Below are 15,468 nucleotides of genomic sequence, written 5' to 3'. Positions count from 1 at the left end.
GAGGAAGATGGGCACAGATGTTGGCTCAGGGCCAGTCTTCCTCAGCAAAAAGAGGAGGATTGGCAGCAATTAGCTCAGGGCTAATCTTCCAAAAAAAAAAAAACTAGGCAAAGTATTTGAATAGACATTTCTCCAAAGAAGAAATACAAATGACCAGTAAGCACATGAAAAGAAGCTCAACATCCTCAGTCATTAGGGAAATGTAAATCAAACCCACAATATGATACCACTTCACACCTACTAGGATGGCTAAAATAAAAAAGGCAGATAATAACAAGTATTGGCAAGAATGTAGAGACACTGGAACCCTCAAACATTGCTATACGAAGGTAAAATGGTGCAGCTACTTTGGCAGTTCCCCAAAAGTTTACATACACAGTTACCATATGACCCTGCAATTCCACTCCCAAGAGAATCCCCTTCCCAAGAGAATTAGAAAAGTATATTCACACAAAAACTTGTTCACAAATGTTCATAGCAGCATTAATCACAGTTGCCACAAAGTGGAAACAACTCAAATGTCCATCAACTTATGACTGGATAAACATATGCAATATAGCCATACAATGGAATATTAGGCAGCAATAAAAAGGAAGGAACTACTGACACACGTGACAAGGATAAACCTTGAACACATTACCCTAAGTGAAAGAAGCCAGTCACAAAAGGCCATATCTTGTATGATTCTATTTATATGGAACATCCAGAATAGGCAAATCCATAGGGACAGAAAGTAGATTAGTGACTGTCGGGCTGAGTGCAGGCGGGTTAATGGGGAGTGACTGCTAGTGGGTATAGGGGGTTTGGGAGGCCATGAAAATATTCCAAAATTAGATAGTGCTGATGGTTACACAACTCTGTGAAAGTATATAAAATCAATTAATTGTATAATTTAAAGATTGAATTTTATGGTATGCGATTATATCTCAATAAAGCCATTATTAAAAAGCTTAATTCAGGAAATTCTTCCATAAGAGCTCTGACTGGCCAGCCTTTGCCTGAATCCTCGTAATGATGACACACTCACTCTCACGAGGGGTGGACTGCTCCATTTTTGGATAGCTCTTTGGAAACTTTTTTCCTAAGTGTTCAATTCCCTACCTCCTACCTACAGTACCTAACACATCAGAAGGGCTCCTGGTGTGATAAAATGCTGGATCAACATTTTGTAGTGATATCATTAAATTAAAAAAACAAACAACAGAAGAGTATACTATGTAACAGAACTTTTATCGTGATCCCATTTTAGTAAGTAAAAAATGTGCATATTATATACCTAACATATATTTAATGTAGAGAATATGTATCACATATAATCTTTACATGTATGGAATATTTCTTGGTGGATATTTAAAAATCTGTAAGCAGTTACTTCTGGAAAGTATTAAGGAAAGGGAAGTTGGGTGGGGACCTTTATTTTTCAACTTATAACCTTCGATATTGGTTTAATTTTTTTGTACCATAAGTAAATATTATAATATAACTCTAAGCAACTTTAATTTCAAAAAAACCTTATTCCTGATTGGGGTGGAAATCCCTGATATTCTAATTCACTCTCCATTTCGTGGTTCCTTATCAGTGGAAACGCCCTAAGAGAAGACCCACTGTGCTCTGGAGCTGTTACTACGCAAGCCGGGTTCTAAATGGGCTGCTGGCATCTAAGGTTCCACTGTCAGCACTCTGACTATTGTAATTGTCACCGAAGAGCAGAGAGCCTGCCTCCAAGTTGCAAGCACCTTTCTCTCCTTACCTGAGCCATGAGCAAGAAACCAGGGACTCAGTCGGGCAAAACGCCCCCATTGTCCATCTGAATCTCCTATCCTGCAGCCAAGTTGGCATATCATATAGCTGCAGTTCAAGGGCTGTGAGCTAGTGGACTAGCTAACTAACTAACTAACTAACTACATGGCTGCCCCACACAAGCATGTATTGTATGCCTCCTCTGTGCCAAGTCCTATGCTAGACATGATGTCTGCCCGCACGGACTTTATGGCCACTACGTCATGACATCCCTACCCTACTGCAGAGCCCTTGGGAACCACAAAAGCTTAGGTCTCTGATCTAAAAGGCCCTGTAGAAGAACCACAACTTTAAGAATCTCCCCCCAAAATTCAAGATGCAGGAATTCTGGTGCTAATAGGGCTATTGCCAGTGTTAGAATAGCATAGCTGGCTGGCCCTAGACTCAACGTTTTAGAACTGGAAGGCACCTCATTCAATTTAACTTTATAAATGGGGCAACCAAGAGAAGAAATGACTTATTGAAGGACACGTTATCAGCTCATGGCAGGATCAGGTTTCTTGACTGCAAATCCTGTTTTTGCTGCTCCTCTCCCAGCTCTGCAGCTTCCGACTTCCTCCATCACTTCATGGACCAGCTGCAGCCCCACTCCTTACCTCCTCTCTATCTCCCCCATCACCTAGGAAGTAGAGTGACACTTCACACTGGCTTAAGTAAGGCCTCCGCAGTCTGTGTTGACAATGACCAGGATTTTCTCTCTGTCTTCCCCCTTAGGATTTCAGTGGTTTTTAACAACAGAGATGGGAGGGAGGCTAGTGAGCAAAGGACAGCTGTGGGGTAGGCGACGGCTGGGAGTAGTGATTAATCTGAGACTGAACTTGCACACAGGGAGACGTGGCAATAAGCCTGACACGTATCTGCCACCCTTGCTCCAGTCCCTTAAAATCCAACCTTCCCAAAGCCCACGCCGCCAATGTCTGACCATGAACAGACGACTGTCTCATCTCTAAGGTTAACTGAAGCCCGCTTCCTGGATCTGCTCCAGAACCATCCAAACTCCTAGGAGGTCCTGGAATGGAAGCACGGCGGGGCTGGCGCCAGGACTCCCGACCCTCACATGCTGCAAGGGCCCAAAACTCCTTGCCTGGGACTGAAGGCAAAGACAGTGGGAGGTTTGGAGGACACTAGATTCTTGTAAGAAAGGGACGGGGGAGGGAGAGGGAGACAGAGAGAGAGAGAGAGAGAATTCGCTATCTGATTATTCCAGATCTGATTGTCCAGGTGCCCAAGGTTACCTTGCTGCCTAGAAAAGCAAAAACTGTCATTTAATTAGCTTCTCCTCAACCACCTCTCTCTGCTCAACACTAGCAACTACCCCTGCTCTATTTTAGAATTCATTTGAAATTATGAATGCAATGCTACAATGCTAATCTGTTGTAAAATGAAATTGAATATCTTGCAAACTATGCAGAATTTAACAGAATCAATTAGAGGCTTGTTAGAGAGCAGAACCGCAGGCCAGGCCACTGGCAATCAAGGGTCAGGCAGATTAGACCGATGAAGAGATGGAGGAGAGAAAATCAGCAGGAAGAGGATTTAAATATCAAAGAGTTAAAAGAAGCCTTTGGGGAAAACAGTGCCTTTTTGGTATATTTTTGCAAAAATGGGCCTTTCTAAGACAGCACTAAAACTCCAGTCACAAAACACAGGATGTTTCATTATGCCATTATACAATTTTATCAACACAATGAAGCTAAAAAGTCAACACTTCTTTTACTGTTTGTTTATTCTAAGACAGTGCATAGCTGCAAATATAACCGAAGTTTCTTAACTACAAGGTGAAAATAAACTTAGTTTCATAAGTTCCAGTTTCATTTTAAAGGTAAGGTCTCAAACAAACTTTTTTTACCATGAAATTTTACACCCCTGCTTTCAGTGGATTTATTTACTTATTGTCCTTTCTCTAATGCCAATTGTCCTCCTGAGGGTCCCACAGACTTCCGTGTAACTGCCACCTCTCTGAATTATGCACCCTCAGCCAGGTCACCTGATGGGTTATTACAGAAACACATGAGTAATTGTAACAAAGTCAACACAACTGAGTCCTTGCTATGTATCAGGCACTGTTCCAAGGGTTCCATGCGTTAACCAATGAGAGAGCTGAGGCAGGGAGAAATTAAATAACTTGCCCAAAGTCGCACAGCTAGTAAGTTATGGATGGCACTGAGTTTGCACTGTGTGGTGGCTGCAGCGTTCACCCTCTTTTCCACGAAGCCATAAACATACCACGTGCATTTGAACTTGTCTTCCTAGGGGAAAGAATACTGTTTCTCCTTAAGGACGAAAAAAATGTGTCTAGGACTGTCCCTCAGTCTGGACTCACCTGGCTGTGTTCAGGTTCCGATAGAGCTGCCCAAGGGACTCCAGCAGCCTCCCCTCCATCTCCCGGTCCCTGAGTTGCTGAGCCAGGGTCAGCCAGTGCTCGTGGTAGGTGATGCATGCCTCAGGGTTTGGGGACACAGAGCTGTAGAAATGGCAGAGGGATTTGGTGACCTGAAGCTGACCTGAACATAAAGCAGGGACATGAATGAGATGACTTGAGCTAGGACAAAGCGAAAATGCGCTCTAACGCTTTTCTCGAAAGCTTCCCAGCAGCCCCAGCCATACTCACTCTTTAGGTGTCGATGGCTTAAGCCAAACAGCAGCGCCGTTTCATAACAGAGGCGGCCACTGGTCAGCTGGCGTCCATACACCAGGACTTGGGCCAGCCAGAGAAGCACCTGTACTAATTCCATGTCTGTCTCCATGCTGGCCTGGAGTTCAGAATAGAGTCGGACTGCCTGCAGGAGATAGTCTCTGGCCGGCCACTGAGCCCGGGACTTGAGAGTCAGGTGGCCAAGATTAGCCAAAGTCACCGCCTGGTTACGCACATCCCCCGTCTCCCGGGCTCTGTTCAAGGCCCGGAAATAGCTCTTGGCCGCCCTGTTCACCCGGCCTTCACCTTGAAGTGCAAGTCCCAGGAGGTTATGGACCACCCCCTTTTGGGTAACACTCTCTGTCTCCTGCATGGAGTATAAGAGTGGCTCAAGGATGTCCAAAGCCTTCTTCGCCTGGCTGGCTAAGAGATAGGCCCAGGCCAGGCAGAGGGAAGACTCGAAGGCCTCCTGCTCACTCAGCAGCTGCCCTAGCACCAAGGCTTGGCTCAGGTAGTGGATGGCACCATCAGGAGACCTGTGTTGGAGGTACACTTTGGACAGGATGAGACACAGGGCCCTCTGGGTGCTCCGATCTGCCTGCTCCTCACAGGCAGCCAGCGCCTGCCTGAGTGTCGGGCACGCCAGGGTGGAAACTTCACCCCAGCTTGAGGAGGGAATACCAAGGAGCTTGGTGCTGTTCTGGAGAACCAGGTGGACCTGCCAAATGGGAAGGGACATCCCTTGGGCATTCTGGGCACCACATTGCCGGACAGAGGCCACTGCAAGGTGTGGAAGATATTTCTTATCATACAGAAAAGTCAAGATGGTGGCCACAGCATCCGAGGCAGGAGGGTGTCCAGAGAGAAGCTGCAGGCGCTCGGCGAAGGGCAAGACCTCCTCATGCTGGCCGAGGCTTAGGAGCAATCGGATGGCCAGGAAGCAGGCCCTGGCCTCCAGGGAGCAGCTGCCCACCACAATGCCCCGGCGCAGCACATAGGCCACCACCTCAAGCTCGTTCTTGGCACTAGACTCACGGTCAGGAAGGCAAGCCAAGAGGGCAGCTGCCTTTTCCAGCAGGGCCGAGCCTTTATGCCTCAGCCTCTGCCTCAGGTAGATGGCAGCCAAATTGATGTACAGAGCAGCCACCAAGGATAGGTCCTCAAATGCCCCATTGAGAATGTGGATGGCCTCCTCAAAGTACACCCTGGCCTGAGAGAGTTTGACCTTCCTGACGCTCAGCCGGCCCAAGAGGAAGCAGAGACGGGCGTGGGCCCAGGTCATGTGGTTCCTCTTGGCCCACTTCCTCGAGACCTCCAGGTAGGCCACAAGCTCATCCTCCTCAGAGAAGCTGTAGAAAGAAGATGTGAGGAAAGAGAAGGAGAAATCGTAGAGGCTCTTAAAATGGTCAGCATAACCCTTGTGATCCAGAAAAGCCAAGATGGGGGCAAAGTTCTCAGCCTCCTCCTCCTCTTGACCAGTGTTTAGGTCCATGAGAAGTTCCGGGTCATCAAGGTCATCAGTCTCCAGCAGGTGATAGTTGTCTGAGGCGGCTGAAAGGAGCTCCTCCTCCAGGCTGGAGTCCTCAGAGCTGCTGGATTGTCTGGAGCCCACAGCCTGGTGCTCCTCCCAGGCTCCACCAGGCCGGGCCTCCTTGAAGCCTTCGGGCTGGGATGCTGTAAGGGACAGGCAGAGTTGAGCAACCCTAAGCACCTATAACTACGGTGGCCAGCTCTTGGCAAGAGGACAGGATGCTGTCCCGAAGGACTGGAGGTCAGGTTCAGCATGATCTCTACTCACCGCTCAGATCATTTGGAAGATTCTGGATGGATTCAAACCCACCTGGATAGAGATGGAGGACAGATCTGATGTTAGGTCATAATGGGCCACCATGCCTACACCTGCAGGTGTAGCCCAGACTAGTGGCCTCTTAAGAGATTTTGTGTTCAAGTTTTAGACCATCAGCCATCTTTAAGGAACTGGACAGAAGTCTCCCCTTCATCATCATCTCAGAGCTGTGGGGACCTGAAGATCAACTTTTTAACACATTCGCTTTACAGTTGGAAACTGAGGTATAAATGAGACCCAGAGTCAGAGAAGAAAAGCTGGAAACACAAGCTCTATGCCGAGAGCTGTAGGTATGGGGAGAAGATGGAATCTGAAAGCCCATATCTCTCAGTGAGTTTACAACAGAGCTGGGAACAGAACGCCAAGTGCAGCACACTTTGTGGCATATGGCATTGCCTCCCATTTCCGTGAGTACCACCTCTTCCCTTCTTCTTTCTCCCATTCATTCATCATCCATCCACTCATCAGACATTGATTGACCGTATACAATGTGCTTTGTAAATTTGACAGGATGAGATGACCAAATGTGAATAATGAAGAAAGAAAGAGAAGATGGATCTGAGGGTCCTAGTTTTGATTCCTGAAATAACTTAGTGGGACGAGGTGAAAGAAGGGGCAGCCTTGAGCCCAGTTTTAGGCATTTTGAGTTTGCGGTACTCAGAAGAGCTCAAGGCAGAGAATAAAATAGATCTATATCCAAAAAGAAAAGTTTAGACTTGCAAATATAGATTTGTGACCCAGTGCAGGTCACACACAAAGAGTGGGTAAAAGTCCCAGGAGAAGCATTTGGAAGAAAAAGCAAAGTAGGTGGGAGAGGAGGGGGGAGAGGCAATTTGTGAATGAGCCAAAGGCACATCAGCATTTGCTGGCAGATGGGAGCCAGTGAAGAAGGCTGAAAAGGTACAGAGAGAAAAAGGGAGACACAGAGGTCAAGGTGTCATATGGTGCAGCCCCCTAACGTCACAAAAGTGAAACAAGACGAGGTAAGAATGAAGAAGACACCTTGGTTTCCACAGCAAAGAAGTGAATGCTGTTGGTTAAAGCAGGCACAGTGGAGCTGTGGAGGTGAAGGCCAGACTCACACTCCACGGGACAGGGGCTGCTAGAGAGAAGATTCCACCTCTCCCTGGCGGAGAAGCAACAGCTGCCTGTGCCCCAACCCCGGGCTCTCCAGTGAACTTGGAGGACAGCAGGCCCCTCACCAAGTCAAGTCTCTGCCTGCTATTCTCTGGGGAAAACTTCTTCTGTGTCACTGCAGACCCTTGATATCCACACCCCAAACGGTAGAAGGCCCTGCAGCCAAACACAGGAAAGCTAGAGCGCTGGGCTCTGGAGAGCTATTCACACACCCAGCCCTCACTGACGTTGAGGACATGTGCTAGTCTTACCGCAGCCATTTCTCCCCAGGCCAGGGCCACCAACAGCACAAATGGTGCCTCAGTTACAAAAAGATGCTCCCTCTGGGACAAAGAATTGCGGAGAGGCACACCCCAGGGCTTAGGCCTCTGGGGAGAGAGAATTCACAGATAAGATGCACCCTTTGCTGGTTGCCTTGGTTCTAGGGGCAGACTGCACAAATGTAAGACACAGCCCAGCACCCAGCAGAGTTGCACTGCTGGTCTTTAGATAAGAAGCAACAGGCCACATGGGACCTGTTCCTGGATCTCTCCCAACCATTGGATCAATAGTTGGCAGATTCTTGAAATCCAAGTGTGCCATCATTCTGCCTTCAAGGCGCATCCCAAGTTGTCCTTCATTTTCAGACCTCAGCTCTTGCCTACCAGGTAGAATCTGTAGCTTCAGCTTCCTGGCTCAGCCTAGTGGGGCGGTGTGATCTGCTTGTGGCAAGAGAGCTCTACCCAGGCTGGTACTGAGGCCTGGGGTAGGTGCTCGTCACAAATGCTCCTTGCACACAGAGAAAGACAGCAGCTCCCACCTCCGTTCCCTGGAGTCGGCCTAAGGACCCCTTCTGCAGAATCTCTGGCTGTGCTCATGAAATATGCCCCATCTAATCTGGCCACACAGGAGTGGACACAAGATCGCCATCACTGAAGAGGTGGGAGAAACAAGAATCCCTCCTCAAACCACTGTCAATGGGTGAATGTACTTCCCGACACAGAGCTGTGGGCCCTTCCCAAAGTAAGGGAAAGGAGTGTCATTCATTTACTCAATCAATCGTGCAGACACTGCTGAAAACTGTGCTAGGCACTGAAGCCCCTCACCCACCCAAGGCTAGCACACCCAGCAGTCCAATGTCATTTTGCATCAGGGGCAGTGTGGGGAAGCATGGATTGTCCTGAGTAGAAAGTGGGGGAGAGCAGTTCTTATCCTGGCTCAGGGACTCATTCACTTGGGCCTCAGTTTCCCAATTGTAAAATGAGAGGAGAAATCATCTCTTACAGTCCTTCTCGCTGTAACATTCTAGGCCACCCCTTTGTCATCAGGGACCTAGATATACTTCAGTCATAGAAGAAGGGACCTCAGCCACAACTCAGGAAGGTTTTCTTCTCCAAGATTAGAATGGATAGCTCACTATGGCTGATCTTCTATGCTAAGCTGAGTTGGTTTAATCACATCACATTGTTTCTGGGCAACGTGTCCCACACAATCCCAGAATTGTCTGGAATCTAAAGTGAAAGTGCTGCTAATCAAATACGATCAGGTCATCAATAGAATAGTGGTCATAGCCCCAAATTCACAGGTGGGATTAGAATTTAGAGATATTCTATTCCTGGTTGGGAAGGGCTTCTTAATTTTGAGGGGCCTGGGCTTTCAAAGGGGTCTGAGGAGTGAACACTCACTAAGCCGGTAGACAGACGTGATGTCAGTATGAGCAAGCGTGCGGAGGAAGTTGGCACACTCAGCTTTCCTGTCACTTCCCAGGACCCACAGAGACCATCTTTCCTCGTCACTGAAAAGGGCGGAGTTCTTGCTCCTGCATTGAAGCAAAAGACATGGACACAGATCAGTGCAAGGTTCCAGACATGACCCCTTCTCTCTCCACCCTAGAATGTAGTGAAGGACACAGAGAAGCCATCAACCCATTTGCCATAGCTGAAGTCAGACTCCTCATCTCCCTGCTGTGTAATGTACTTATTTATACTGCCAAGGAGAAGAGCTGCTAGTCCCGCACCCATGGAGATCCGAGCTACGCTGAACAGGTCAAAGGAGGAGGAAAGCACTTCTCCAGTTAAAACTCTATCTCCTACAAAAAACAAAGCCCCTTCTCTTGACTCCTACCCTTTCTTTGAGACCATGTGGTGCCCATTTTTATTGAAAGAAGTAGAAATTGGCTGTCCTAAATGTAAGGGTTGGAAAGGGACCATTAAAAGAAGTTTCTTTGTCAGGTTATTTCAAGGAAACATTAAAGAGAAGTACCATGGTCCAGAGCAATGATGAAGAAAGTGTGACCATGGTCAGAAGGAGCCTTTCCTAATGTTGACACTGGATTCCATGACACAGAACCACAGTATCATGTAGCAGTAAGGAAGGAATAGAATGCTAAGGGATGGGAAGTAGGTAGAAGGAAGGCCAGGGGGCTGGAAGAAATGGTTACAAATAATGGAGACCTTTTTTTTTTTTTTTTGAGGAAGATTAGCCCTGAGCTAACTGCTGCCAATCCTCCTCTTTTTGCTGAGGAAGACTGGCCCTGAGCTAACATCCATGCCCATCTTCCTCTACTTTATATGTGGGACGCCTACCACAGCATGGCTTTTGCCAAGCGGTGCCATGTCTGCATCCAGGATCCAAACCAGTGAACCCCGGGCCGCCAAGGAGCGGAACATGCGAACTTAACCACTGCGCCACTGGGCCAGCCCCAATAGAGACCCTTATACTCACTCTATTGTGTAAACTAATTGTTAAAACTAATTTTCTTTTTTTTTTTTTCCTGCTTTATCTCCCCAGGTCCCCCTGGTACATAGTTATATATCTTAGTTGCAGGTCCTTCTAGTTGTGGCATGTGGGATGCCGCCTCAACTGGCCTGACGAGCGGTGGCATGTCCGCGCCCAGGATCCGAACCAGCAAAACCCTGGGCCGCTGCAGCGGAGTGCGCAAACTTAACCACTCGGCCACGGGGCTGGCCCCCTAAAACTAATTTTCTTATTAGAGATTTGTCACAGGACCAAAAAATCCAAAAACTAGAAATGCCTCAGAAAGTATTCAATCCAGTATCTATCTGAACCATATTTAAGATCTCTTTCAGTTCTAAATAAAGATCTTTTTTTCACTCAGAATCCATTTTTAAAATAAAGATAGCTTCGAAGCCCAAGAGTTAATAACAGCTAATACTTTTGGGGGCTTATTATGAACTTATCATCTCATTTAATAGACACAATTGCCCTAAGAGGCAGGTACTATTCTTACCCCCTTCTTACAGAGGCACAGAACTGAGGCACAGAAAACTGTTGAAGTTGGTGGTTAAGAAGCAGCAGAGCAGGATAGAAGAAGAGCTTCTCTACTTAAAGCAGAGCTGGAGGGGGAGGGGAGCTGGAATGGGGGTGCCAGAGTCTGCCATGTACACTTTGTTCCCATCCTTAGATAATGCAGTTTGAAATCCAGTGATGAGAAAGCCAGCAGTTAATACCAACTGCCCAAGGTCACACCACTAATTCGTGGCAGATCTGCCGCTAAAGCTATGCCCTGATATCTGGCCCAGGGCTCTTTCCATAAGACTTACTCATCCCCCATCTCCCTGGCCTGAACCCCAGACTCTTCCCAGCACCATGAGAGTGCCCATCCTCAAAAGACCATGTAATTGAAATCTACAACGAAACTCATTTGAGATAAAAAGAATTATATGATCCCAAATCTCTGTAGAACTCTTAAATTTGGCAAAGCATTTCTGAACTTACTATTTCATTTACTCTTCCTAACAACCCTACAATGTAAGTACTTTTATCCATATTTGTAGACGAAGACTCAGAAAGATTCAGTGACATGCTCAGAATGACTCAGCTGGAAAGTAGGGGAGCTGAGACCAAAGCTGAGGTCTTCTGCCACTGTCTGTTACCTCACAGCTGATCTGCTAACGTCCTGAGTCCCAGGTGTTTAGAGAGAGTCCAAGAAGTTTGACAAATTACATTAGGGCTTTCCTAGCATGGAAATGGGGTTAAATGAGTATGGAGGGCTTCTGGAAATACGGCAGGCTGAAGCGCTCCACACAGGGCTACTCTCCCAATAGACACATACAACTCATGGATAAAATGTGACAAAGATAAATATTGTAATACCTACTTTAACTTTAAAGAAAGAAAGGAAAATTCCTGGGAGCCAGAAACAGGAGGAAAAACCAAAGGCAAGTTGGTAAGCAAGGGTAGATGGCCCAGAGACCCTGGGGGTTCTCACCTGGGAGATTAGCCCCGAGAGCTGGGGCTCACCTTGTAATTCCACCCAGGAACAGGAAATGTGACTTTGGACCTGTGTGAAGCAGGGGAGAGGAACAGAGCTCCCTACAAGCTTTGAGTTCCCTACAGCCTGAAGTCTGGAAGGGCTGCAACTTCCGCAAAGAGGGAACTGGAAAACTCGCCTGCCAAGAAAACACTTTCCATCTGTCTGAGACCCTGGAAAAAATCAAACACCTGGGCTTACACCATTAGAAGGTGTGGGAGCTGAATTTACACTGCATGGTGCAGGTACCACAACCAGAGAACTTAACATTACAAAACCAGCCCTGGACCCTTGAGTTCCTAAGTTTCCAGGGGAAGAAAATGCCAAAACTGCTCTGTTGGGATGATTCCCTCAGTCTAAGAGTCAGGTAAAGACCGTCTTTTAAAATGTTGAAAATTCATTCACATAACAAAAAATACAAACCACACAAGAAAATGAACTACAAACAAAGAGAGCCAGCAGATGCACAAATAGGTAAATTAACACTACAAAAGCCAGAAATAACAATAATCTGAAGATTAATTTAATTAGAAGCATGTTTAAAATGATGAAATAAAGAGAATGAATAGAAGCTGCATGAATATGTGGAACGTTGTGAGCAGAAACAAGCATATGTGAAAAATAGCAAAATACAAATTCTAGAAATTAAAATAAAAGCATGGACATTTAGGACTACACAAGTGAGTTAAACAGCAGATTTAGTCACTGCAGAGGAGAGAATTAGTGAAACTGAAGATCGTTCTGAGGAAATCACCCAGAATGTAGCCTCGAGTGACAAAAAGATGAAAAATAGAAAAGAACTGATTAAGCAAGATTGAGGATAGAATGACAAAGTCCAACATACCTCTAATAGTAATTCCAGAAGAGAGATTAAAAAGAATGACAGAAAGGCAATATTCAAAGGGAGAATGAGAATTTTCCAGAATTGAAGAAAAACATGTCTTCAAATTGAAGAAGTACACCAAGTCCTGAGCAAAATAAATAAAAATAAGATCATTTTTAACATGATTTCCATTTCTTTAAGGTTATAGTTCTTTTCAGGTTTTCTATTTCTCCTAATCCTTCTTTCTGGGTTCAATTATCTATCACTTAACTGTTCAACTTATAGGATGAAAGAATTACACAGGAAAAGAATGTAAATTAATGAAATAAAAACAAAGAAAGTAGAAGAAAATAATAAAGGTAAGTATGAAATTAGTGAAATAGAAAACAAAGAATAAAATGGCCAACAAAAAAAAATTGATTCTCTCAAAAGCCTAATAAAATGGACAAAACCCTGGTAAAATGGATTTGAGATTTTATCTTAATAGTTATTTTTCCCTCCACACTTTGAAGATGTTATTCTACACCTAGCTAAATCATCATTCACGAGTATATTTTAAGTATATTTGAGACAAACGAGGACCAAAGACTAAGAGTATGTGCAACTCACAGATCTCCACCGCAATAACTCCTAAAAGATATACATTATGGAGAAGGAGGTGGACAGCTTGCTATAAACATGTAATAGAACATATCACATCTAGATGTATCGTGGTCCAGTTGCAAAACATCATTAACAAAAACCTAAACAGACAAAGCTGCCTACCTACCCAGAAATAGCTATGAGACTAACAGCAAACTTCTCATCAGCAGAAATAGATGACACAAGAAATGAAATTACAAAGAAGACACAGATAAACAATATGAAGAAGAAAAGAAGGGATCTGAGGAACATAGAAATTTTTTAAATGTTTAATACTATAAAATACGAGCACTTTTTTCCTATGTTCTTTTTTTCTTGTTTGAGTGCATTAATTTTTCAATCTTGCTCATTTTTTAATTTAGGCACTTAAATATATAAATTTCCTTTAAGTAACACTTTATTAAAATGAACTGTGTCTATTACAATGTGAATAAATCCTAAATTTATGTCAACTGAAAAAAAAGGCCAGTTGCAGTAAAAATCTATATATTTTTTTAAATACACAAAACCATAGTATTTTTTGTTTCTGAACAAGTATCTGTTTTTAAAATGTATCAGAAAGAGGACTGGAAAGAAACACGTCAACTTCAAGTAGAGTTTGCCTCCCCGGTGGGAATCAGGATCAGAGGGTGAAAGTAGGAAAGAGTAAAAGGCACCTTCAGTTATATCTAAAGACTTTTTTCCCGTAAAACACACACACATACACAAACACACACACATCAAATATTTTTTTAAAAAACACAAAACATTTAAAAAAAGGAAGGGTGTGGTGTTCTGTCACCCTCAAAAGCTCTGAAATCCCCAGAGTCACTCTGGCCAAATGCAAATACTATGTCTATTCAGACAGATTCCCTGCCCCAAGTTTTAAGAACTGGTTTTCCAGCTGCTGTTACTATGAAACTAGGTAGCTGGCATTGAAATCTGCTGAAAAAAGGAAACTCGCAAATCTGCTCCTGTTGAAAAGCAGGATCTCTTTCCCTTGTGTCAGGCACAGACTAAATCTGACTCAGAAACCGGCTTCTGAGAAATTTCACTCTCAATATACAGCTGATTTGATTAAATAGGCGGATGAATAGACGGATGGATAGATGATGGATGCATGAATGGATGGATGGATGGATGAATGAATGAATGAATGAATGAATACACTTTGGGAGTAATATACCAGCACAGAGAGGGACCCTGTGGGAAGAGGTTGGAGACCAGCAAAGGCTCAACCTTTTTCAGGAACCTGATACCAAATCAACATGGTCTAAGAGTGACACCTAGTGGTCAACTCCCACATAGCACACAGGGATGATTCCCAGGACTCCGCACCTGGCTACTGCTCGTGGCGTTCTCCTCTGATTGCTGTGTTTCGGGGATGTCTGTAAACAGAGAGTGCTTTGGGGGCTGTTCAATGAGCCAATTCTCCTGTCCTCTCCTTCTTCTACCATGCCTAGTCTCCTGGCTCACTTTTTCCTTCCCTAATGAATGTGCAATCTCTGGTGCATGGGTCCCACAGGCAACCAGGGGTGGGCCAACAGAGGACCCTGTGGAAATAAGGAGAAGGTCTCATGCTGCCACTGCAATACAGGAGATGATGTTCTTCAGGGTAAGAGTGTCTCCCCTGCAACTGAGCCAGCTAAAATGTGCTGATCAAATTGACGTAGTGGTCCTGAGTTATTGTCATTTGGGGCAAAGTCTGAGGTGCAGAAGTTCAAACATAATTTATGAAATCAGACACCTGGCCCCAATATCCTATTAAAACTGCCTCTCAAAGATTACCACCCACAACAATAACAGCAATAGTAAGAGTTAATGCATATTGATCGCACACACACACTGTGCCAGGCACCGTCCTAAGTGTTTTACATGTATTAGCCCATTTAAACTCATGACCATCCTACTAGTCAGGTGCTAATATTATACACATTTGACAGATGAGAAAACTGAGGCATAGAGAGACAAATTAACATGTCCGAAGTCACACAGCTGGTGAGCTAATGGAGACACATGATGTTCTCACGTGGCCCCCAAATGCCTTGCGGGCAGTCTGGCTCTGGGACTCTGTAAACCATTAAGCTATGCTACCCCCCAGTGACCTCCCAACGGCCAGTCCCAAAGACCTTTGCCCAGTCCGCTCTGCTTTGATCTCCCAGGCCTGCAACAGTGTTAGCATCCCTCCACCTCCCCCGTGGCTGGTTCCTTCCTCTCAGCCAGCTCCTCTGTCTCCTCTGCTACCTTCCTCCTTCCTCTGCTCTGTAGATGGAGGCACCCTCCAAGGGTCTACCCCACCAGCCCTGGATTCTGTTCTCTTATTCTCTCCCCCTTTCTCCAGCACCTCGGTTACA

The 15,468-nt window shown here is 45.3% G+C and overlaps 1 protein-coding gene across 3 annotated transcripts in view; it reads right to left on the bottom strand.

Annotated features, from left to right (window-relative positions):
- The window catches only part of SH3TC2 (SH3 domain and tetratricopeptide repeats 2), a 71,240-nt gene that overhangs the window by 22,534 nt on the left and 33,238 nt on the right, over positions 1-15,468 (bottom strand). For all 3 annotated transcript variants that reach the window (XM_046667312.1, XM_046667313.1, XM_046667314.1), the window contains 4 exons: positions 9,083-9,216; positions 6,234-6,275; positions 4,412-6,109; positions 4,124-4,304 (listed from right to left, as the gene is read on the bottom strand). In XM_046667312.1, the coding sequence (XP_046523268.1) occupies positions 4,124-4,304; positions 4,412-6,109; positions 6,234-6,275; positions 9,083-9,216 (2,055 nt within the window). The remainder of the gene's footprint in view (positions 1-4,123; positions 4,305-4,411; positions 6,110-6,233; positions 6,276-9,082; positions 9,217-15,468) is intronic.

The sequence above is a fragment of the Equus quagga genome, chromosome 7, assembly GCF_021613505.1.
Source record: "Equus quagga isolate Etosha38 chromosome 7, UCLA_HA_Equagga_1.0, whole genome shotgun sequence".
In the NCBI taxonomy this organism is placed as follows: Eukaryota; Metazoa; Chordata; class Mammalia; order Perissodactyla; family Equidae; genus Equus; species Equus quagga.
Note: the sequence above shows the minus strand (reverse complement) of the source record. Positions and strands in the feature narration are given on the sequence as shown.